The sequence below is a fragment of the Panthera tigris genome, chromosome A1, assembly GCF_018350195.1.
Source record: "Panthera tigris isolate Pti1 chromosome A1, P.tigris_Pti1_mat1.1, whole genome shotgun sequence".
NCBI classification, from domain to species: Eukaryota; Metazoa; Chordata; class Mammalia; order Carnivora; family Felidae; genus Panthera; species Panthera tigris.
This window is the reverse complement of record NC_056660.1, coordinates 206,797,867-206,822,000: the sequence shown is the minus strand read 5'-3', so window position 1 is coordinate 206,822,000 and position 24,134 is coordinate 206,797,867. Positions and strand designations below refer to the sequence as shown.

General features: G+C 37.1%; 1 protein-coding gene across 6 annotated transcripts in view; it reads right to left on the bottom strand.

Annotated features, from left to right (window-relative positions):
• Window positions 1-5,462, bottom strand: part of RICTOR (RPTOR independent companion of MTOR complex 2) — a 119,212-nt gene extending 113,750 nt beyond the window's left edge. For 4 of the 6 annotated variants that reach the window (XM_042996179.1, XM_042996190.1, XM_042996182.1 and 1 more), the window contains exons 1-2: window positions 5,405-5,462; window positions 5,186-5,233 (exon numbers count right to left, since the gene is read on the bottom strand). In XM_042996179.1, the coding sequence (XP_042852113.1) occupies window positions 5,186-5,233; window positions 5,405-5,453 (97 nt within the window). In that variant the 5' untranslated portion in view covers window positions 5,454-5,462. Of the gene's footprint in view, window positions 1-4,653; window positions 5,115-5,185; window positions 5,234-5,404 lie in introns of those variants that run through there. The other 2 variants (XM_042996203.1, XM_042996205.1) reach the window with 2 other exon arrangements.
• Window positions 5,463-24,134: the final 18,672 nt, after the last annotated feature.

The following is a 24,134-nucleotide window of genomic DNA, read 5'->3' as shown; positions in this document are numbered from 1 at the left end:
TCAGGGACTCAGCACTATAGGAGACAAGAAGATCAAGGACAGAACCTTAGGGTTCACTTGCTTACGGAGCTGCAAAACCAGTCAGTGAACAGAGAAGGAGCAGCATGAGAGGTAGGAAAAGAAGTAGGAGAATATTTCACAAAAGTCAAGTGAAGAAATAGTTGCAAGAATAGCAACAGTGTGGTGGCTACAAGTGCATGATCTGCAGTTAGTCACTCACTAGCCCCTAAGATCCTGACTGAGTTACTTACCTAAATTTCAGACCTTCAGAATTTTAAAGGCTATATCCTCCACTATAGGGATAAAAAGAACACTTCAAACAGTTATTAAGGATTAAGTGAGATAACATATTTTAGTGCCTGGAACAAAACTATTAATACAGTAGTAGCACTAAAATAGAATGGGGAACTTAAAAATGCCAATGAATTTTGCATGAGATTACCAGCATCCTTCAAAAACCTATTTTCAGTACAGGGGGAAAGCTGTGCTTAGAAGACTATAGTGTTAAGGAAGAAAGCTACAGAGTGATGATAAACCGTTCTTTCTATAGAACCTATCGAAAAACAGCTGTTTTGTAATCTTTGTCTTTATCTTTCCACACCTCCCACCACCATCCCATGCCTGGTTTAGTACCTGACCCATATGAAGGATACAAGAAATGATTACTGAACATGACAAAAATTAGCCAATAGCAAGGAAGAAATGAAAAAGCAAAGGATCTTAGTTCTACAAAGAATCTTAGAGAAACAGTATCAGGAGCATAAAATGCCTTTCCAGGTTAGCCTTAGAAAGGAACAGAGATGCTTTATTCCCTGACTCAGGGAAACTGAAGTATGTATGAAATATAAAAAGTTGGCTCAGTAAGTAGAGCATGCAACTCTTGATCTGGGGGTCATGAATTTGAGCCCCAGGTTAGGCACAAAGATTACCTTAAAAAATAAATAAAGGAGAGAAGAAAACGGAATTAACATTAGACAGCTTCTACCTTCTTAATAAAGAAATATAAGTACTCTGCACAAAGTAAGAGAACTCCAAAGTCAGTCTGAACTCTGAAGAAAACAAATTAGTTGGTAACTGCATTTCAAAATATATTCACCTTCATTTCTCTCCAACACCCTCGTCTAGTCTCCCACCATTTCTTAGATTACATCAGCAGCTTCCTAGGCAGCTCCTCTTCACGCAGACTTTACCCTCCCCAAGGTGTGGTATATTCTCTTGAGAGCCCACGTTTCCTTTCACTATGTTCCTCACTATTCTTATAAGTCAACCACTCTGTGAAGCTTCTCTAATCCTCTAACCATCAAACAGTTCATCATTTTCTTCTCAAGGCTACTTCTAGTCCTTGTGCAGTCTGATTACTTAACTCATCGTCCCATATTGCAGGCACTTTATTATGTCTATTCCAGTAAACTCCTAAAAAGAATAACATCTTCCTTATCTTCATTCCTTCAGCACTTAATTCAGCATTTAGGATATAATGGCCATTCATTCAATGTTTGTTTTGTCTAACTGAAGTCAGCAATTAAACAACATAAGTAATCTGCTGTCTAGAAAAAATCAGGAAACAAAAAGTACTGTTCAAATCTGCATCATTCAGATAACCTTCCTACTTTTCTAAGTATTAAACAGCAACTAAGACCATTTTTTTCTTCTTACTAATGGAAAAGTAAAAGCGTTGGATAATCAAAAAATATAAAACTCGATACTTTTAAATAAATTATATTCTAATAGTTACATTAGAATACAGGTTTGTCCATGTCCTTAAATTCACTCTGAACATAATGATTAAATTACTGTATAGTAAGAAGGACGTACACAGGAAGAATACTCTGTGTCTTTTCAAGTTATTCAGTAGCATAAGAGATAACACTACTGGACTGATAAAAAAAAAAAAAAAAACAGGCTATCCTTGCAGTGGAAGTGACTAAGGGAAGCATTTTGGTTTCAAAATAGATATTGGCATGCAAAACAGAGAGAGTATTTAAATGATATCAATAGCAAATATCAGGGACTTTCACAAATTAAGTAGAGTAGTTGTTTGAACAAAACTGAAAGCAACAATTACCAATAAGTTTACTGTGAGATCTACTGCAGTGAAGTTCCTAAACTAGATCAAAATTAACCCATCAACAATTTTTAGTTGACACATACTATGTATGAAGGAACTACAGCACTAATAACCAATATCAAAACCAAAGTGCCATATAACGCTCCTGAGCCTCAAAAAGCTTGCAAGACTAGTTAAAATATTATTACTAAGAAATTTTCTGAAGTCAGAGAAATAATTCTAAGGTTCTATAAAATAAAATACTACATTTTACCTTAACTGCACATAATAGATTACTCTTTGCTTAGACCTAATTTACTGGTAATCTCACAGATTATTTCTTTACAGTAGCTATATTCAAAAACTCTACTTCAGACAGACTATACCCAATTAATAGTAAATCTCAAAAAAAATGAAAGCCTCAATACCATAATTCCTTATTAACAAGTCTATGATGTTCAAAACAATTCTGAAATATTTTAAATGTGATATAATTTTGATTCCATAGTGTAGGAAGACAACTAACATTTAGTTAACATCACTCACAAAAGTATCAGCTCCTGTGCTGAGTATTTTAAGCACTAGTTCTCACATTCTTAATAAGCCTTTGAAGTTATCCCTCTTGGATATGAAGAAACCAAGAATCAAGCAAGGTCAAATAACTTGCCTCAAATCACCTATTAGATATGCCAGCTAAGATTATAATCCAGAACTATTTGACTTTACAGTCTCATCTCTTTTCACTACATACTGATGGTTCCTTTTGGAATAACAATGAACTGTGTGAGACAGCTACACAAAGAATTTCTCAAAGGTTACATAAAAACAATTAAAAAGAGAGCAAACACTGCCTTCACATTAAAAACAAGTAGTTCTTGTTACCCAAACTTTACCTAAAACATACAGTAATCCAATCCACAAACAGCCGCCCTTCAGCTGCAACTCAGACTGCCTATAGTTCTCAAATTATTACTAAAGTATAATTCCTCCTGAACTTTCTTCACATTAGATCCACGAGACGTCTTTAGATCCACAAATCTTCTTTTAACAATGACATGACTGTCAGAATAGCAGTTTCTTGAACAATAGCTTCCCTATATAATGAATCTGAGATTACTTTTTTATTCTAAACTTCCTTAGGATTTAGGAATAAATCTCATATAACCTCTCTTACTTGCATACGCCTTTTGCAATCAGGTTCAACTGGCTGTGTATATTTCAAACTGAAGTATATTTTGTCAAGGCAAGCAGAAATAGCATTTTCTACTTTTTGCATTATCTTGAAAATACCTATTGACATAGGTGTTCACTAATTGCCCAGGGAGCATAACATTTTAAATGGCAAACACAGAGTTATCTGTGTACCTGAGTAAGACTGAAGTAAATCAAAGGTATCAAATTTGCACATAAGCTCTTATACAAACTAAACTTCTGATACCAGCCACAGAAATCACTATATACAGAAGTTCTGCAAACTCAATTTAAAGCACAAATACAATTTATTTCTAGTACCACATCCAAACAGGTTTTTAATGAGACATTAAGACAGAAGATCTAATAAATGCTCTTTTCACCTCCATCTAAACACATATGCTCATGTAGAAATTAAGTCAATAAAGTATACCTGTTACAGAACTCAAATGCTAATGTTAAGCCCTGTAGGAATGTTGTTGTTAATTTACTGGAAAATCTTTTCCCACATATATTTTATCAGATTTTCCAAGTGTGTTTGTTATATATACAGTCAAGTTTCCAAACTGTTACACAAAAGTCAAAAGCTTTACATCTTTCTACACTAACACTCAAACCCAATTCGCTGGGGAAAAAATGTTCCAATTTAGTGCATTAGTAGAAATCTTTCTGCCTGTTCACACCAGTGCCTAGTTCACCCAAAACAAAGTCCCTGAACTTTCAGAATAAAATATTCTTACAAAAATGCACTCTTGTAGCTAAATGAAAAGTAGACGTTTAGTTAATAAGTTATCTTACACTTTGACATACAAAATAAAACAAATTAGACAATGCCTTAAATACCAGAGATGAGCCTCAACAATGAGCCCGCGTCTGACAAATACTTTAGATAAGTCACTACGTCAAGTAGAACGTAGGTTAAATTTTTTATTTTTTATAGAATGTTTATGACTTTTCTTTTTAACATCCTAAAGTGTTTTTCGGATCTCAAAAAAGGAAACTGACTCTGTACAGCTGAACCACTTTACACTCTATGCTACAGCCGGTGTGAAATATGACTTCTTCGGAATCAGCAGACCAGATCCTGTTTACCGTGGAAGAAAAAAGAAAAACCGTGTATATAACTACTAAATCTTCAGCCAGCTATTGTCGAAAAAAGTCCAGTACGGGGCCTAACAGAAGATACACTGGCCAGCAGCAGGATTAGGTCCTTAAAAATACAACCGGGGTTCGCCCAGTTCCGAAGGTGTAAACAAACCCATCGCCACTGCAGAAGGTAAACAATGAACCTGCAGCGAGGGTGAGGGGGCGGTCTTTGCCAACTACAGTCCCAGCCGCCCGGGAAAGGGAAACGGGAATGAACTACAGCGTAAAGCAGACACTTAGCCACAGTCACTGACTCTAGGTTTCACTACCGAGTTATCAACGCTCCGGGTCCCCCAGAGCGGTGGGCAAAGAGAAAAGCAGTCACGCAGGCAGCAGAACCCAGCAGGACCGGCTTCTGCTCTGGGGGACGGGTAGGGCAGGATGTGGTCGCTCTTCCCTCAGACATCCTCCGGCAACCTAAATAACAGCCTCTACCTCCCGCCGGCCGCCTCCGGGCGAATGGCTGCACGAGCTCCGGGATGGGAGTTAAACGCTCCCTAAGGGGTCCAGGCAACCCAGAGGGTCACCGGCTCCGCCGAGTCCCGCTCGGCGTTCCCCGGCACCCGCCGCACCCAGAGGCCCGGAGAAGGGCGCGGGGCGAGGAAAGCGGGCATCGGGAAGGGGGATGGGTCCCGGGAGGCGGCCCCGGGCTCCGCTCCTGCGGGCCAGCAGGCGGGGCTCGGGCTCTGCCTCCCGCACCCCCGCGGGTCCCGTGCGGGGCCCGCCCATGCCCCCTGCCCCCGGGCCCCAGCTCCTCCCCAGCAGCGCGCCCTCGCCGGCGCCCGCGGCGCCCCACGTTACCTCGGGTCAGATCCAGCGGGACGTTCTCCTCGCCGCTGTCATTCCGCCCTGCACGAAACAGACACACAGCTCCAATTAGGATTCGTTCGCAGGCCAGCGGCGGCAGCCCTGGCTCCGGCCAGCGCCCCTAATCGCTCCGCCTGCCCAGGGCCAGGGGGAGGCAAGGGCCAGGGGTCGCGGGCCCCAGGCGGCGGGGGGTGAGGGTTGCAGCGGGCTTACCTCGTATTCGGAGGTTCTTTAGCGAGCGGCCGCGGCCGATCGCCGCCATATTGACGGGTTTCAGTCACAACACCGGAAACCTCGCCCAATCGCGCGAGAACCCCTTCCCCTCCCCGCGCGCCGCGCCCGCCCCCCGCGGCATCTCCCCCGCCCCTCCGCGGCGGCAGGCGGCGGGTGGTGCCGACTGAGCCCCGGGCGTGGAGGGAGCGCGGGGCCAAGCTGGGGTCTCTTGTGCAGCTCGCGGCGCGCGCACACGTCCGTCCACCGGAGTGCGCGAGGTCGCGGCGACGCGCGTGGCCCTCCGAGAGCATGTCTGCTGGGAGATGGCATTTCCCACGAGGGGAATCCCATTGATGAGAGTTTGCAGCGTGGAGGATGCTTCCCCTCCAGTGCCGCGGAAACTGTAATCAGAGCCGGGGCGAGCTGGGAGGAGGCCGGGATGCGGCCGGCCGGCCACCTGCGGGAACCATCCTGCCTGATTCTGCTTGCTTTCAAGCCCCCTTCCTTATTCATCAGTTAAAACGATGTTTACTTAAAAGAAAGAAAGAAAACAACAACAACGCTGCGCGCAGTTTTAACGTAACTCAAATCCCTTCCTAGAAGTCGCTTTGCTCCAACCAAGTTCACATGTAACAAAGTTTGTTTTCCACCCTAGCTCTGACCACCGTGCTAAGCAGCCTTGCACTTGATCTTCAAAACCACACTCAGCCAGGAGAACTCCTCTGAGAGGAAGTGGTCTGGTGGACGTTTTGTTTTTGACCGCCTGGCGCAGACCAGGAGAAGGGGATTAAGAAGCCAAAGAGTGCAGGGTGGTCGTCTGGGGCGGTGGGTAGGATGGTTCCCGCGCACGCGCGGGCGCCGGGAGGCCCGGGGAGAGGGTTTCCTCTGCCTGGAACCAAGCAGACGTAGCTGAGGGCTGTGTCGGGTTTTCTGTCTGTGTAGCTTCTGAACACTGACTAATGTAGATGTTGTGGATTAACATTTTTTATACATAGACCTAATAATTATTAGCTGTAGAGATTTCAGTTCTAGAAACTTTTCCCAGCTAGTATATATACACCCAGCCCCTGACCCAGCAACTTTAAACTCTTTAGTAGACTAAAGAGAGGGTGAGTGTTGTCCCCTCCTGTTCCTCTATTTGTCTTTCTACGTGAGACTAGAAGTTAAACAGTGGAGATCTTGCTTTAACCACATCTCTTCTGACACTTAATGCAGTGGCCAGGATAAATAAGCGTTAAATAAATAATCGGCATTGTTCCAATGCCCTCTTTAATGTGAAAAAAAAGCAATATTGGAGATATAATTGGCGTTGTCAGTAATAGTGATCAATTGGAAACACAATTGACCACAGGTAGAGATTATGCAAATCATTACAACCATCAAATGATATAGGTCTGGTATATTTATAGAAAATAATGTTCATGATTTTAAATCAAGCAAGAGATTACAAAGTTCCCTTTTTATAAACGTTTAAAATACATATCAAATTAAAATTATACATTATAAATTATTTTACATATATGTGTACATAGAAAAGAGTCTGAGAAGATATACATCAAAATGTTTTTTTTTTTCCTTTCAGTTGTGGAATTACACATATGGTTTCTGTTCTTGTTTGCTGTCTATACTCTTTAAACGTCCTATAGTTAATATATATCTAGTGTAAAATAAGTAAGAGTTATAAAAAGAAAAATAAAAGCAGCATAGAGTAACATCATCAAGAAAAAAAAAGAGAAACACTACTTCCTTGGGATACTATTCTGTCTGTATTTTCCTGCCTTCCCCGCCCCCCCCCCCTTATTAGGTCTGCAATCAGATATCTGTTCCCGATATTGCCCTTGTATTCAAGGATGCAACACGATTAAAGTGCTTTTTAAAAATGTCTCCTGACTCAACCAGTAGTAATTTTGATAACAACATACTCGCTCTTGCTTTTGTAGCTTTCAGGTCGTGGTGCACAATTATTTATTCTAGTTACAGCTTTAGGCAAAAATCACAAAATTTTAAGGTCTGGTGAGGACATTAAACATTTGCATTTCATCCCTCCATGTATTACATTTCACCATTTTAGAGAAGTAGAAATCTATCAATGTAAATTCTACCAGGTTCTTAGAATTGTTTCAATTTTCAACCAACCCTTTTTATTGTGTCCCTATTTATTCTAAATTAGCTCCTTCCTAATACAATTTAACTTCATTTTCTCTTTCATTCTTTCATGAAAGTTGAGTAAAACTGATCCACTTTTAAATTACTTACAGTAAGTGAAAGCCTGAATCTAACAGCCTTTCATCTTTATAACTATACATTCCTATTTAAAGATCATTATTCACTTATTCCGTCTCTTCCAGTAGGAAAAAAGATCATTTTTCTCCAGTCTTACATTGAAACTACTTTTTCTTCTATTACTATCTCAGTCATGTAAGTAGCTGTGTTCCTCCCCTTTGTTTTTAAGGTGAATAAGTCTTTCTGGTAAAAAAAACATTCTTAGTGTTTGCAAATGACACTCAACTGGGAAGCAGGAGTTTAGGTAAATTTCAGTAAAGAATACATTTCACAATGGTGTGTTTGCTTTTTAAACAATGCATTATTGATTCTAGTCAGTGTGCTGTTTGTTAAAATCTCCAAGTTATCTTCTATACTTGCCAATAGCTAGCCATTCCTCTTTTTGAAACTTGTTTTTCTTCCTTATTTATTTTAGCCCACCCCTATGTTTTACTCATTTTGTTTACTTCTTACTACTTCTCCAATTTTCCGGGTCATTTTGATTCTAATCTGGTCATTGAGAATTTAACTTCTGCTTCTTAGTTTTCATTTCCCAACTAGGTTTCATTTGCTGTGTGAATGAATGTCCTTTTCTCATAGTATTAGTCACTGATAAAAAATGTTATATGAGATTGGGTCCAGGACCACACCTCTGAGAGATAACTGATTCTGAAGATACAGTGACTCCATTGATAATCATTATCTGGGTTCTATTTTCTATCCTATTACACAAAGGTAATAATTCTGGTTTACAAACCAAATATTACCAGTTTCAGATACAGAGATAATGTTGAACAGAAAAAAACCTTGCCAAAATCTTAGTTCCCTTTATCTATTTGCCTTAGTACATAGGCCATACGAAGATAAAGCAAGTCGAAAACCACAGCATTTAGTCAGTCTGGTTTTTTTGGTAATTTCTCTTCAGAGTTAAATCACACATTTAAAATCTAGATAAAGAACATTAAAATGACAGGCTATGGACTAAATCAAACATGCTGGAATCCTGCATAGTGTTGCCTATGATGATTCAGCCCTGGTGTTGTTTGCCTCTAAGCATTGTTCCTTTAAATTTTAATCTGTCTCAAAATAGCAGGAAGTAGTTTTTTAGTATTGTTCCTTTAAATTTTAATTTGTGTCCCAAAATCTCTTGTAAATTTCATTAACAAAAAATTCTGTAAGGTATAAAGGCACTCTATAAAAGCAGTTTTAAATAGAGTATGAGCCTATGTTTGTGAAAGAAGAGATAACATATGTACAGAAAATAAAATGTGGAACGGTATGCACTAAAATTTCAACAGTGATTATCTCTGGTTGGTAGAATTTTGAGTGTTTTTTAAATCTTTTTCACTTTAACTGTTCCGAACAAATTTTAATTGTACAATTTTTTTAAGAAAAATTATTTTACAGAAAATTTCCTGGCTATTCTAAATCACAATGAAATTAATATTTCATGATAATAGTTTCTTAAGCAATGGAACTACCAAATTACTTGCGCATCTCATCATTTTAAAAAGAACATTTTTGCCCACACTCCAATACACGTATATTTACTTTTTTTTTTTTTAATGATGTTATTTTTAAGTAATCTCTACACCCAAGATGGAGCTTGAACTTCCAACCCTGAGATCAAGTGTCACATGCTCCACCAACTAAGTCAGCCAGGCACCCCTACTTTTTTATTAAGACATAAAATATAAAAGATGAAATAAAAATGGTTAAAGTTAATTTTAATGTTACTTTACTAATGACACTAATAAAAACAATGGGGTTGAATATACTTTACTATTTTTTACATTTCTTGTTAAATACTTTATGATATAGAAATTCAAAAGTCCAGTCCTAAGAAGAGTTTTTTGGGATGTTTGTTTTTAGTGGCTCACAAGAAACAATTTTTTAAAAATGGAAGAACTAGTCTACTGGCTAAAGTTTCTAACCCATAACAGTTGTTTTTCAATTCCACAATCAAGGGTTTTTTATGTAATGTGGCCAATAAATGTCCGTCTTCCCTAATGTCAATCCCTTTTTGTAGCAAGCTGGAAGGCATGACATTTAGAAATTTTTAGCAAATGGTTTCAAAGCTCTTCATCAGAAAGATTTTCAACAGGTTAGAAAACTCTGTTTCCATGATCTTTAAGTGAGTAGTTATAAAAACATATGTAAGTTGACACATTCATATTTTTAAATGAGTTCAGGAAAAAAAACAAACCTCTAGAAATGCTTCCAAATATTTACTTTCTAAGTGCTCCCTTCCTAGCACGAATTTCTTTTGAAAAGTAGTAAGATTCTTAATTATTGTTAACACATATACCTTGAAGAGAAAGACTAAATTTAATATTTTTAGAACATCCGTTAGATAACATGGTACTAATGGATAGAGAACAAGCCACCAATCCTCATGAAAACCAGTTTACCACTAAATACATGTCAAATATCTGCACGGTACACAAGATTGTCACAGTCACTTTCTCTTCTCAAGGTGTCTGAAAATTAAGCTATGTGTTAAAGGTCTTTATTACATAAAAGTATCATATGTGGTACTCTCTCTACTCTTCTGTGAATACCTTTTAAATTTGCATTTACAGAAATGACCTCATCTATTTTTCACAAAACGCTGCTTTTATTAAGGATGTTGTTTATTGATAAGGACATGCTTTCTTTGATACATCTTTGGTGGTGCAGAAAAAGAGTAGCGATCTGTGTATTTTCATTACTGAACAGAATTCAACGAATACCATAAACTAAGCCAAGTGTACAAGTGTCCATGCTTCTATCCAATTGCATAGCAAAGCTTCCATAATGCGTTTTGTTCAAGTACCTTTTTCTTTAACTTTTCAGAGTTTTTTTTTTTTTTTTTTAACTTTTTCTGTCTTGGTTGGCCAATAGGATTGCACTTTAGTTTGTCAGCAAATTTTTTTCTTTGTGTTTTTTCTCAGTCATTTTTTACCATAGCAGGAAATGCCACTATATTCCCCACTGATAGGTATGTTTTTGTCTGTTGCTAAGAATGTTTCTCTTTTTGCAAAGGATGGGGTTCAATAATACATGACATCTAACATCATTGAGGAAATACAGAAAATTACCTTCATATTCTGAATATTTATTTTTAAATATTTTGCTAATCAGATAGCTTTATACTACCATTAACTACCATCTCAAGGAACAATATACACTGAGACCCAACTAATAGTAAAGATAATCTACATAAATTCATAATCCATAATCTTAATCTACATTTGAAAAAATTTGGGGTGACATCTGATTCCATTGCCACTGCTTTTTCCTTCTAATGATGTTGATAAAGTGCTACTATCAGGAGTAGACGAATCTGATCTTACACATTTTAAAACTGTGTGCTTTTATTACTTACATTGCATACACACAATTTCTTTGCAATATTCTTTTTAAGCCACGTTTCCATTCGATAAAGTATAGTTTAAAATATGCCCCTTAAATCCACTTACCTGGATATAATCCATGGCCATTTACCCAAGTGGCAAAAATTGTCAGGAAAGTGTTGTAACTCCGCAGAGTGGCAGAACTCCCAGTCTTCCCTCAGGATACCTTATAGAACTTGTGCTAATTTTACTCATTGACCAAATGATAGCTCAATTGTTAAATCTACATAATATATATCAATCATTCGTTTCTTTCTTTCTTTCGCTACAGAAAATCTCCAAAATTCCTCCACCAAAAAACATAAAAACAAAACAGTATACTAGAATTAGAGAAACAGTGTCAAAATACAAAACTGGAAAAGCAGAACTATCTAGAGGGCACTGCCACTTGTATACCCAGGATCTGAAAACTAAGCCACTACCAGAGGTAGGAAAGCAAAACAGGAGACTGGTGCCTTAAGCCCAGGATCCTAGAAGTGGACCAAAGTGGACTCAGGTTAGTAGTGCCCCCTGGCTTCCAGAAGCAGCAATTACAAAATCTTTTCCGGAGAAAAGTACGCATGATTATCAGCTCCCAGGCTCTTCACAAATTGAGATCAAACAAGTAAAAGTTCATTTTCAAAGATCATCAAACAGAAAGGAAAAAGTCACCATAAGGAAAAATCAGTAGAAACAAAAATTATAACTCACAGACTCCAGATATTGATGATCAGAAACAATATAAAGGAACTGAATTATTTTTAATGAGGAATTTGATTTCATCCATGATGGAGAATGGGTATTAAATTCATTTTCCCATAATAAACAATTATAAGTTTAGACAAAATATGTGAACAATTGTTTCTAGGCATAGTAGTGTGGCACTGAGACCTTGAGACAAAAGAAACAAACAAGGTGACCTCCACATTCTTTCTGGCTTTTTGCCTGGGGATACCTTTCAAAACACAACACAAAACTATGGAAACCAAATAAAGAACAGCCATTTCATAGGATAAAAGAAAGAAAGATTTAAGTTCAGAGATAAGGAGGCAATTGAAACTGGAGGAGCAGAATACCAGAAAGGAAGAACCTGTACAGAGTAGGAGCTCCAGAAATCTGTATGTAAATCCTCTTGATTAGTTGGCCGAATGTTAAGCTGCGTAAGAGAGTGAGATTCTGGCAGGCCTGTCAGGAACAGGTGCTAGGGGCTCTGAACTAAATGAAGATTCCACAGGTTGCAGATTATGAAAAACAATAGAATTCTATTCAGCAAGTAAGGGGACTTTGGTAAACACCATGAGCATTCAGTTAAGACCCCCAGAAGGTAATAATTTAGAGAAGAAAGGTTTGCATGGGGATACCAAAAAGGTCATAACTTAGGGGAAAGCTACACTAGCCTGAAATAATACTATAATACTATAAACATATTCAAGCAAAACCTAAAATCAAGACTCAACATGATCAAGCTGATCTTCCAATAAATTATGAATAGGAGAAAACCCAATAAAAAGAAAACAACAATATACAGACTCTCAAACACATAGCACTTACAGTGTAAAAAATATCATAGGAATTTTATTAGATGTGAAAAATGAGAAAAATGTGATTCATCATCATGAGAAAAATAATCTTTAAAAATAGACCCAGAAATAACACAGACGTAGAAATTAGCAGAATTTTGTAAATATGGTTAAAGATTCAAGAGAAAAGTGGGACATAAGTAGTGATCGAACAGGGGCTCTTACTAGAGAAATGCATACCATAAAAAAAGAACCACATGAAAGTTCTAGAAATAAACAAAAAATACAATATCAAAAACGTAAAAATCCACTAGATGGTCACATACTGGACACACAAAAAAAGGGACTGAAGACAGATCAATAGAAAGAATGAAGAAGAAAAAGCCTGGAAAAAAAAAAAAAGAGAACCATATTTTTAAAAAATCCAGCAGTCTGAAATATGTGGAACTGGAGTCCCAAGAGAAGTGGAGGGAGACATTATAGCAGAAAAAAAATATTTGAAGTAACCATGGCTGAAATGTTCCAAATTTGATAAAAACTATCAAGACCCAGATCCAAAAAGGCCGAATGAATCACAAACAAATAAACACAAAGGACACCATTCCCAGGCATATAATAGTCCAACTGCCAAATACCAAAGATAAAGAGATACATCTTTAAAGTGATCAGAGAAGAGAACAAAAGGCAAATAAACTACAGATAACAATAATAAAAATTACTGTTGACTTCCAGTCAGAAACCCAGAATGCAATCAGATGACATTCTTAAAGTGAAAAAGGAAAGAAATATCTACAATCTAGAATTCTGTATCTGGTAAAATCAATTTCAAAAATGAAAGTAAAATAAAGAAATTGTGTTTTAAAAGAAATGTTGAAGGAAGTTCTGCAGACTAAAGGGAAATAATACCAGATGGAAATACAGATCTACACGAATGGACAAAAAAATGCAGAAAATAGTTTATATATAGGTAAATAAATTATTAGATAATTTCTCATTTAAAGTAAAGGCAATACAGTGTATTGTGTGTTTAAATTATAGAAGTAAAATGTATGACAAAATTGGACTATTACAAATTTCTAATATTATATATGAAATAGTGCAATATTAGTTCGAGGTATGCAATAATTAGTTAGGAAGATAAAAAATAGCTACTTAGGAAATTTCTAGGAAATTCCTGTATCATGATCATATTAAAAGTAAGTAAATTATATACTTCCTGATTTCAAAACTTACTACAAACTGTAGTAATCAAGATAGTCTAGTAGTGGCATAAGGATAGACAAAAACAAAAAGTAGATAGATAGATAGATAGATAGACCTGAAAAATGCTATCAACCACTTTACCTTATTGACATTTATAGAAAAATCCAGTCAACATCAGCAGATACCCATTCTTTTTGAGTACAAATGTAATATTCACCAAGATAAACCGCAGCCTAGACCATAAAACAAATTTTAACAAATATGAAAAATTGAAATCATATAAAGCATATTCTTGGACCATAACAAAACTAAACTAAAACTCAACGACACAAAAATATCTAGAATATTCCCAAATATTTAGAAATTAAACAGCAAAGGGCACACTCCTAAATAACCCATTGGATAAAGCAGAAATTGAAAGGTAAAGGAAAATGTATTTCAAATTATATAGAAATGACAATATAACATTCCAAAATTTTTGGAATGGAGTTAAATCAGAGGAATAAAGCATTAAATGTTTATGTTAAAAACGGAAGGTCTCAAGTCAATGGTTTAAGTTTCTACCTTAAGAAAACAGGAAGGGGAACCCCAGTAGCTCAGTGGGTTAAGCTGCCGACTCTTGATTTTGGTTCAGGCTGTGATCCCAGGCTCCTGAGATTGAGCTCAGATTGAGCATGAAGCCTGCTTAAGATTCTCTCTCTCTCTCTTTCTTCCTTTCTCTCTGTCTCTCCCTTTGCCCCTCTTCCCTGCTTGCATGTGCTTCTCTCTAAAATAAAAAAAATAAAAAAAAAAGAAATGGAAACTAGGAAAAGAATGGCCAATTAAATCCTAAGCAAGTAAAGGAAACTCAATAAAAAAAATAAGTGCAGAAACTAATAAGAATAAGAAAACAGCGAAGATCAATGAAATCAAAAGCTGTTTCTTTGAAATAACCAATTGATAAATCTCTAGCCATACTGATAAAGAGGAAAGAAGCTACAAATTATAAATATCAAAAGAGAAAGGTAGGATGTTACTATAGAACCTACAGAATTTAAAAGGGCAAATGGACCAATTTTTTGAAAGATACAAAATACCAAAGCTTATTCAAGAAGTTGTTTTATAGGTATTAATGAAATGATTCTAAAGATATGGAAAGATAAAAAATGTAGAATAGCCAACACAATACTGAGGAAGAACGAAGTTGGAGGACCCACATTATTTATTTTTAAGATTTACTATAAAGCTACAATGAAGGCAGGGTAATTTTAGAGATAAATTAATTGAACAGAAATAAAGAGCTCAGATCTCTCTATCTACATCATCTCTATCTCTCTTTCTGTGTCTATCTATATCCATGTCTTCAATTTTTGACAAAGGTACAAAGGCAATTCAATGTAGAAAAAATAGTCTTTCAATAAATGGTATTGGATCACTTGTAAAGTCACATACAAAATAATGAACCTTGATCTACACTTTATGCCCTGTATAAAAATTAACTCAAAATGGATTGTAGAACTTAATATAAAACCTAAAACTACAACAGTTTTAGAAGAAAACAGAAGAAAACCTTTCTGATCTTGGGTGAGGCAAAGATTTCTTAGATATGACACCAGAAGCATGGTCAATATGAAAAAAAAAATTGATAGACTGGATTTTATCAACAGAAGAACTTTGTTCTTGTTAAGACAGTTTTAAGAGAATAAAAAGACAAAGTACAGACTGAAAAATGTTTTTTTTTTCTAAATTTTTTTTTAATGTTTATTTATTTTTGAGACAGAGGGAGACAGAACATGAGTTGGGGAGGGGCATAGAGAGAGGGAGACACAGAATCTGAAACAGGCTCCGGGCTCTGAGCTGTCAGCACGAGCCCGATGCGGGGCTCGAACCCACAAACCGTGAGATCATGACCTGAGCCGAAGTCGGACGCTGAACTGACTGAGCCACCCAGGCGCCCCAAAAATGTTTTTTTTAATTGAGGTATAATTGACAAATAAAATGATTTCTATCATCGAATTAACTAACACATCCCTTATCTCACATATTTGCCATTATAGTTGTTGTTATTGCTGTTGAGAACACTTAAGTTCTATTGTCTTAGTGAATTTCAATTACATAATACAATATTATCACCTATAGTCATCATATTATACACTAGATTCTTAGACCTTATTCCTTTTTTTTTTTTCACTTTAATTCATTTATTTTGAGTAATCTCTACACCCAACATGGGGCTCGAACTCACAACCCCAAGATCAGGAGTTGCATACACAGGGGCACCTGGGTGGCTCAGTCCATTAAGCATCCAACTCTTGGTTTTGTCTCGGGTCGTGATCTCACAGTTTCATGGGATTGAGCCTCGAGTCAGGCTCTGCCCTGGCAGTGTACAGCCTGCTTGGGATTCTCTCTCCCTCTCTTTCTGCCCTTGCCCCACTCTCACTATCTCTTTGTCTTTCTCTCTCAAAATAAATTTTTAAAAATCAAAAAAAAAAAAAAAAAAAGAGGTGCATGATCCACTGACTGAGCCATCCGGGCACCCTAGACTTTATTCCTCTTGTAAGTGGAAGTTTGTAGCCTTTTATCGGCCTCTATTTCCCCTCACCCTCCAGTTCCTGTCAACCAGCAAACTACTCTCTGTTTCTATGGGCTTGGTTTTCAGATGCCACGTATAGGTGGGATCATGCAGTATTTGTCTTTCCCTGTCTGGCTTATTTCACTTATCATAATGCCCTCCAATTTTGTCCACACTGTTGCAAATGGCAGGATTTTCTTCTTTTTAAAGGCCGAATAATATTCCAGTAAATATATCCGTTCATCCACTGATGGACACTGAAATTGTTTTTATGTCTTGGCTATTGTGAATAATGCTGCAACGAACATGAGAGTGCAGGTTATCTCTCTAAGATAATGATTTGCTTCCTTTGGATATATTCCCAGGAGTGCAATTGCTGGATCATATGGTAGTTTTGTTTTTAATTTCTTGAGGAACTTCCATATTGTTTCCCATATTGGCTGTACCAGTTTACATTCGCATCAACTATATGCAAATTTCCTTTTTTTCTTCCTATTCTAGCCAGTATTTGTTATCTCTTGTTCTTTTGATAATAAACATTGTAACAGGTGTGAGGTGATATCTCATTGTGGTTTTCATTTGCATTTTCCCAGTGATTAGTAATATTGAACATCTTTTCACGTACTTGTTGGCCATTTATATGTCTTCTTAGGAAAAGGTCTATTTAGGTCATTTGCTCATTTTTAAATTGGGTTATTTATTTTTTATTTTTTGTTGTTTGTTTTTTTTTGTTGTTGTTGTTTGTTTTTGCTAGTAACTAGTATGAGGTCCTTGTACATTTTTGATATTAACTTCTTATTGGAAGTTTCTAAATTTTTTTAGAATTTATGTCGTTTCTAAATTTTTTCTCGCATTTCATAGGTTGCCTTTTCGTTTTGTTGATGGTTTCCTTTGCTGTGCGTAAGCTTTTGATTTTGATGTAGTCCTAATTATTTATTTTGCTTTTGTTGCCTTTGCTTTTGATTGAGGACAACATGGCACAGGGAAATTTTTAGAAGTGATGAAATGGTTCTATTTTTTTATAGTGGTGGTTCTGCAACACTGTGTTTAAAAAGTCAAATTTACGTGTACATAATTTATACCTCAATAAAAAAATGAAAATAACAAAGACCATTATTCCAAGGGGTAGAAAATATATGGAGTGTAGACTAAGATCTAACATGTTTGAATAGGATTACCAGAAGGAAATAATTGAGAGAATAAAAAGGTGCAATATTTAAAGAGATTATGGCTTACATTTTCTAGGATTTATGAAAGACAAAATTAGCAAATATGGGAGAGAGAATGTAGGTAAATTAGGATAAATAAAACGAAATCCACTCCCAGACACTAAATAGTGAAGACAAAGACAAAGAGATCTTAAAAGCAGTTGCAGAAGAAAGACAATCTATGCGAACTACAATTAGAATAATTGGAGTCTCCTCAATAGATATAATAGATGCCAGAACACAGAAAAATTATCTCAAAGTGATAAACAAATATAAAAATCAAGATTTCTGTACCTAAAAAAAAATCTATCTTTAAATAATATGGAAAAATAAAGACATTTTTAGATAACCAAAAAATGGCAGTGTTTATTTCCAACAGGCATGACTATTGAAGCTTTCATTACATGCATTTCAAGAACAAGAAAATGAGCCTGGAAAGATAGTCCAAGATATAAGAAACAGTGATGAGTAAGAAATTGGTAAATCATGTAGACAAATCTAAGCAAACACAGACTGCATTTAATAATACTATTTTAATATTGGGGGTTAAAAGGGAAAGAAAGAAAATAGCTTGCTGTTTAGGAGTGGGTGACCTTAGTTGAACAATTCTAAAGCTCTCAGATTGTTTGAGGGAGGGGTTAAGTAATTGATCAACACTAGACTTTGTGAACTATGCAGGAAAAAATATAAAGATAACCACTAGGAGAACATCAGTAGGACATACAGTATAGAATTTGCACATGAGCGAAGTGGGGTGGGGAGAACGAACAAAAAAAAAAAACAAAACAGAAGAAATAAATCAGTCTCCAAAAACGACAAAAAGGAGAACAAAGACATATAGAAAGAAATCTAACAAATAGAAAGGACAGTGTAAGATAGGAAACAGTTCTGGGGCGCCTGGGTGGCTCAATTGGTGAAGCATCAAACCTCAGCTCAGGTCATGATCTCACAGTTCGGGAGGTTCCGGAGGTTCATGAGGTTCGTGAGGTTCGTGAGGTTCCTGAGTTCGGGCACCGCATCGGGCTCTGTGCAGACAGCTCAGAGCCTGAAGCCTGCTTTGGATTCTGTGTCTCCCTCTCTCTCTGCCCCACCCCCACCCCTGCCGGCGCTCAGTCTGTTTCTCTCTCTCTAGAAAGTAAATAAAAACATTACAAAATTTTTTTTAAAAAGATAGGAAACAGTTCTAAATATGTGTACATGGATGGAATACTTAATTGTGAATTTCTCAGTTAAAAGGCAAAAACTCTTAGATTAATTTTCTTTTTTGTTAGATTAATTTTAAAAATCCGACTATGTGGTGTTGACTAGAGGTACACTGAAATTAAAAAAAGTTAAAAATTAAAAGATGAAAATTGTATACAAGATGAAAGACAGTTGGGTAGCTGTATTAATATCAGAGAAAATAGACTAAGTCAAAAAACATAACTAGTAATTGAAAGTGTTCCAACATAATGAGAAGAGGCTTAACTATAAAGAAGATTTAAAATTACAAATTCATATGTATTTAATAAAATAGTCTCAATAAGTGATAGAAATAGAGAAATCAACTAGCTGGCCATCATAGTGAGAGATTCCAACACACTTCCTTAATTATTGTTAGTTTAGGCAGACTCTTCTGATGAAAACTGTTCAAGCTTGATTTTCTTACAAAGAGATAATTATTGGAAGGAGCTAGCACAGAAAAGGAAGGAATCAGGATTCCCTAGAAAAGAGTTTCAAAAAAGTGGTTTGCTTGTGTTTTTATGCACCTTCAGTGTAGAGATACATCTGTCAATTAAGAGAGAAGCCCAGGGATCATGGCTCAGCCAAATTAAAAAAAAAAAAAAGGTCACGGGACACCTGGGTGGCTCAGTCCGTTGAGTGTCCTTTTGGCTCGGGTCATGATCTCACGGTTCGTGAGTTCCAGCCCATCATCAGACTGTGTGCTGACTATGCAGAGGCTGCTTGGGATTCTCTCTCTCTCCCTCTCTCTCTGCCCTTCCCCTGCTTGCACTCTCAAACTAAAGAAATAAACTTAAAACAAACAAACTAACAAAGTTCATAATCTATAAGATTCCATGTTTTCAAAAGAAGGAAAAATCATTATATGGTTGGTGCCAGTGATTTTCATATCCTATTTTAGAATTTTCCTGAAGGTCCCACTATGATATAAGAATTTTTTAAGAAAGTAGTTTGTAAGTGGAATAATTTTTTCAGTGACCAAAGCATCTGTTTCCATTCTACTGTAGTACCCTCTTCACAGATATACTTAGGAAACTGAGTTGGTAATCAGAAGGTACTTGGTCAACAAGGAATCAGATAAATTATTTATTTATTTTTTGGGGGGGAAGAATATTTTGCTACTTTACATTTTCACAATCATGTCTAATATTCTGCGTGACCTTTTCTGAACTAATTTACGTTTTTACTTTTACTAACTTCTTCTTCTAGTAATTAATTTAAAAATTCCTGCCATAATTGTGGGACCTTAAAAATTTTCCTGAATTCCCTTTTCGTATTATATCGATGCTATTAAATTCTTTAAACTTACTGTAAAAAGTGCTCAAAGACTTGAAATTATCTGGCCAAATAGCAAGCAATGCTCAGCATGAATGTAGTGGAAATAAACACAGTAGTGTGGTCCTAGGAATGCGTCTCACAGCAGATCCAGGCACGGATGGAACCTTGGCATATGATACTGAGTCGGTCTTGCATATTAGTGGAGAGGGTTAGCACAGTCAGTAAATGGTTTGGAGAAACTGCTTCTCTGGGGAGAAAAATGATTGATATTTCCAGATGGGTTCAAAGAATTTAAAGTGGAAAGCAAAACTGTAAAACTTTTAGAAGAAAATATAGAATATCTCCATGAGCTGGTAAAGTTAAGAGTTTCTTAAATAAAACACAAAAAGCATTGGCAATCTCTATTCAAGTGGGGCATGTGTACATTCCAGTCTAGCATTTTCTATCCTGGATGTATGCCATAGAGAAACCCTCACACACCTGGAGAAACTCCAACATGAATGTCCATAGTAACATTGTTTATGATAGCAAGAGTTGGATACAATCTAGCATGACTTTAGTAGAAAGACAGAAATATCTGTGGTTTTTTTCACTTAATAGAATGTTATTCCTTTCCCAACATGATGAGAAGTAACAAAAGCAGGTTGCAGAAAAATACATACAGTATGATACTTAGTCATACCAAATTAAGATATAAAAAAATACTTGAAACATCTAATTTTTATTTATTTATTTTTATTTTAGAGACAGGATGAGGCAGGGAGAGGGGCGGGGGCAGGGGGCAGAGAGAGAGAGAGAGAGACAGAGAGAGAGAGAGAGGATGTTAAGCAGACTTTAGGTTCAGTGCAGAGCCCGACACAGGGCTAGATCCCACAAGTCTGGAATCATGACCTGAGCTGAAATCAAGAGTCGAACGCTCAACCAACTGAGACATCCAGGCGCCCCAATACTTCAAACATTTTAAAGGATACATGCATACGTAAGGAAAGTATAAAGAAATGCAAGGGAATGGGAAACACCAAAATCAGGTACTGGTTTTCTCTGAGAAGGAGGGAAGGAAGGAGTAAAATGTAATTGGGATGAAGTACCTACGGATCTTTTAATGTACTCATAGTATTTTATTTAATGAGAAAACAATGTTTGAAAGGTGACTGAGAGAAATTCAAAACCTTTATACTATTATTATAAACTGAAAAATTAAATATTCAGCAAAAAAATCTATCTTTAGATGGTAAGAAAGGTTAAGGGGCATTTATGATGGACAAGAAACTGTCATTAACTTATGGTCATGGCTTAATTTCATAAGAATATTGTCTGTTCACCCATCTTAATTTTTAAAAATATTTTATTTATTTTTGAGAAAGAGAGAGAGAGACAGAGTGTGAGCAGGAGAGGGGCAGAGAGAGAGGGAGACACAGATTCAGAATCAGGCTCCAGGCTCTGAGCTGTAGCACACAGAGCCTGACATGGGGCTTGAACTCGTGAACCACGAGATCATGACCTGAGCTGAAGTTGGTCACTCAACCGACTGAGCCACCTGGGCGCCCCTTGCCTGCCTTATACACCAGATGAGGTTTTAGCCTGTTGGTAAAAATTGAATCCGTCTTCAAAGGCTAAACATTTGCTATCTTTTGATAGCAAAGGTATTATAAATAAATTTTTCATAAGTTGCAAAGGCAAATTTGAAAGTGACATTCCTCCCTTTCTGGCACAATAATAAATCTTATGCAAACCACTGAAATAAGTGTAGAGCACTATAATGGACTAGTTTGAAGGAACAATTCTACTTGGAATATGTAAATTCTGGTATTTTAGTTTTCAAAGGGTCAATCATACCAAGTTGTTACCATTTTTTTTCTGAAGTCATTATAGATTTTATAGCTCATGTTCTCTAAATTCAACATTTAACTAAATATGTATTTTAGACGTATGAGTCTCTCTCTTGAAACTGGGTTCTGTACCTTATTTGACACGAACATTTCTGTTTGCCACCTGCATCAAAATGAAAAAGAACCAGCTATTTTCCTAATTTCTGGCTTCTTTGATTCTCACTAACAATTTTCATGATTTTCTGAGGCACCCGGGTGGCTCAGTCAGTTAAGTGTCTGACTTTGGCTCAGGTCATGATCTCGCAGTTTGTGACTTTGAGCCCCTGGTCTGGCTCTGTGTTGACAGCTCAGAGCCTAGAGCCTGCTTTGGATCCTATGTCTCCTTCTCTCTCTGCCCATCTCCTGCTCGAGCTCTGTCTCTCTATCTCTCTGTCTCTCTTTCTCAAAAGTAAACATTAAAAATTAAAAAAGAAAACAATTTTCATGCTTTTCATTATTATTATTCAGGAATCGGGAGAAGTGTGTATCATACACACGGAAAGCAGGATATCACAATAATAAGATCTTGAAACTTGGGCAAAGCACATATCACATCTAAGTTGCATTTCTTCTGAGCCTGACTTGATAAGGTTGACATAAGGTTTAAATAGGACAAGGCTCAGAACACTCGGCAAAGTGTCTAGCATATAGTAAGCACACAAAAAATGCTAATAGATGGTGAGGACGACAGTGACAATGCAGCCCATATATGGAATTGGCTCAAATGATTTTACCTTTTGAATAAATGAGTAAGATACATAGAATAGTGATAGACTCGTAATGAACATTCATCTTTCAAATGGCTCTCAACATACTTACCCAGTGTAAAATCTGGTGGCTTAGGTGACATTGCCACTGAAATGATTCAGGATGCTCACAGGACCTTGACAAGCTGGGACAACCCCTTAATGATGTAAGAAAGGCCAGCTTTAGTGTTCGGTCCATAATATATACACTTTTATGTCTCCTCCTATTTGATGAGAAAGCCCACTATTTCTACAGAATTTTCTTTAAAGTTCGTTTGTGTGTGTGTGTGTGTGTGTGTGTGTGTGTGTGTGTGAAAGAGAGAGAGAGAGAGCGTGAGTGCACACAAAAGTGGGGGAAGGGGCAGAGAGAGAGAGAGGAAGAGAGAGAGAATCCCAAGCAGGCTCTGGTATGGCACAGAGCCCCATGGGGGGCTCGGACTCACAAACTGTGAGATCGTGACCTAAGCCGAAACCAAGAGTTGGACGTTTACCCAATTAACTGCCCCCACACCCCAGGCGACCCTCTGCAGAAAATTTACTTCTGATCTATCCCTGGTAACTTTTCCCGGTGGGTGCACCCATCCCTCAACTGTGTAAGAATTGACTACTGAAACTCACAGCTGCACCTTACTTGAGAGTTTCAGCCCAAAGAGGCAGTGTTACCCACAGTCACGTAGGAGATTGAGGTTGGGGGGAAGAAGCCTGCGGTAGCCACCGACTGCTGATGGGGAGATAGAAGCCCAGCTCCCTTGTCTCAGGGTGGCTGACTCAACGGAGCCATTTCTGCTCTGGCGTTTTCTTTTGGAACCAGGCTGAACCCGGACTGCAGTGAGACCCATGTCTTTATGCAACTCCTTCCCCTGCGCAGTCCCCGCTTCCTCATTCTTACAGATTCTTTTTCCTGCAGAGCCCCCTCAACAAATCCCTCACACAAGAATTCCAGTCTGAAGCTCTGCTCTGGACAACCCAGCCTAAGATACCTTCCGAGTATGTCTGCTTCTACAGCTATATTAGGAATAGGAGAGAATTTTCTGTTGTTTCTCTTCTAGACAAATGCATAAAAACCTTTAGTACTTTGTGGTTTTGGTTTTCTAGTCCTGTATCCTGTGTATTTATTTAGATCTCGGAGGTTAGTAACCATTGTAGCTTAGTGCAACTCTTTTAGATCTACACATAGTAAAGACCAGAAACCAAAAAACAAAACAAGATAACAAAAACAAACCTCTGGTCCCCTGAAGCAATGTGGGTGGCAAGAGCATTTCAGTGCTTTTCTTTCTTTCTTTCTTTCTTTCTTTCTTTCTTTCTTTCTTTCTTTCTTTCTTTCTCTTTTCTTTCTTTCTTTCTTTTCTTTCTTTCTCTTTCTTTTTTCTTTCTTTCTTTCTTTCTTTCTTTCTTTCTTTCTTTCTTTCTTTCTCTTTTCTTTCTTTCTCTTTCTTTTCTTTCTTTTCTTTCTTTCTTTTCTTTCTTCTTTCTATTTCTTTCTTTCTTTCTTTCTTTCT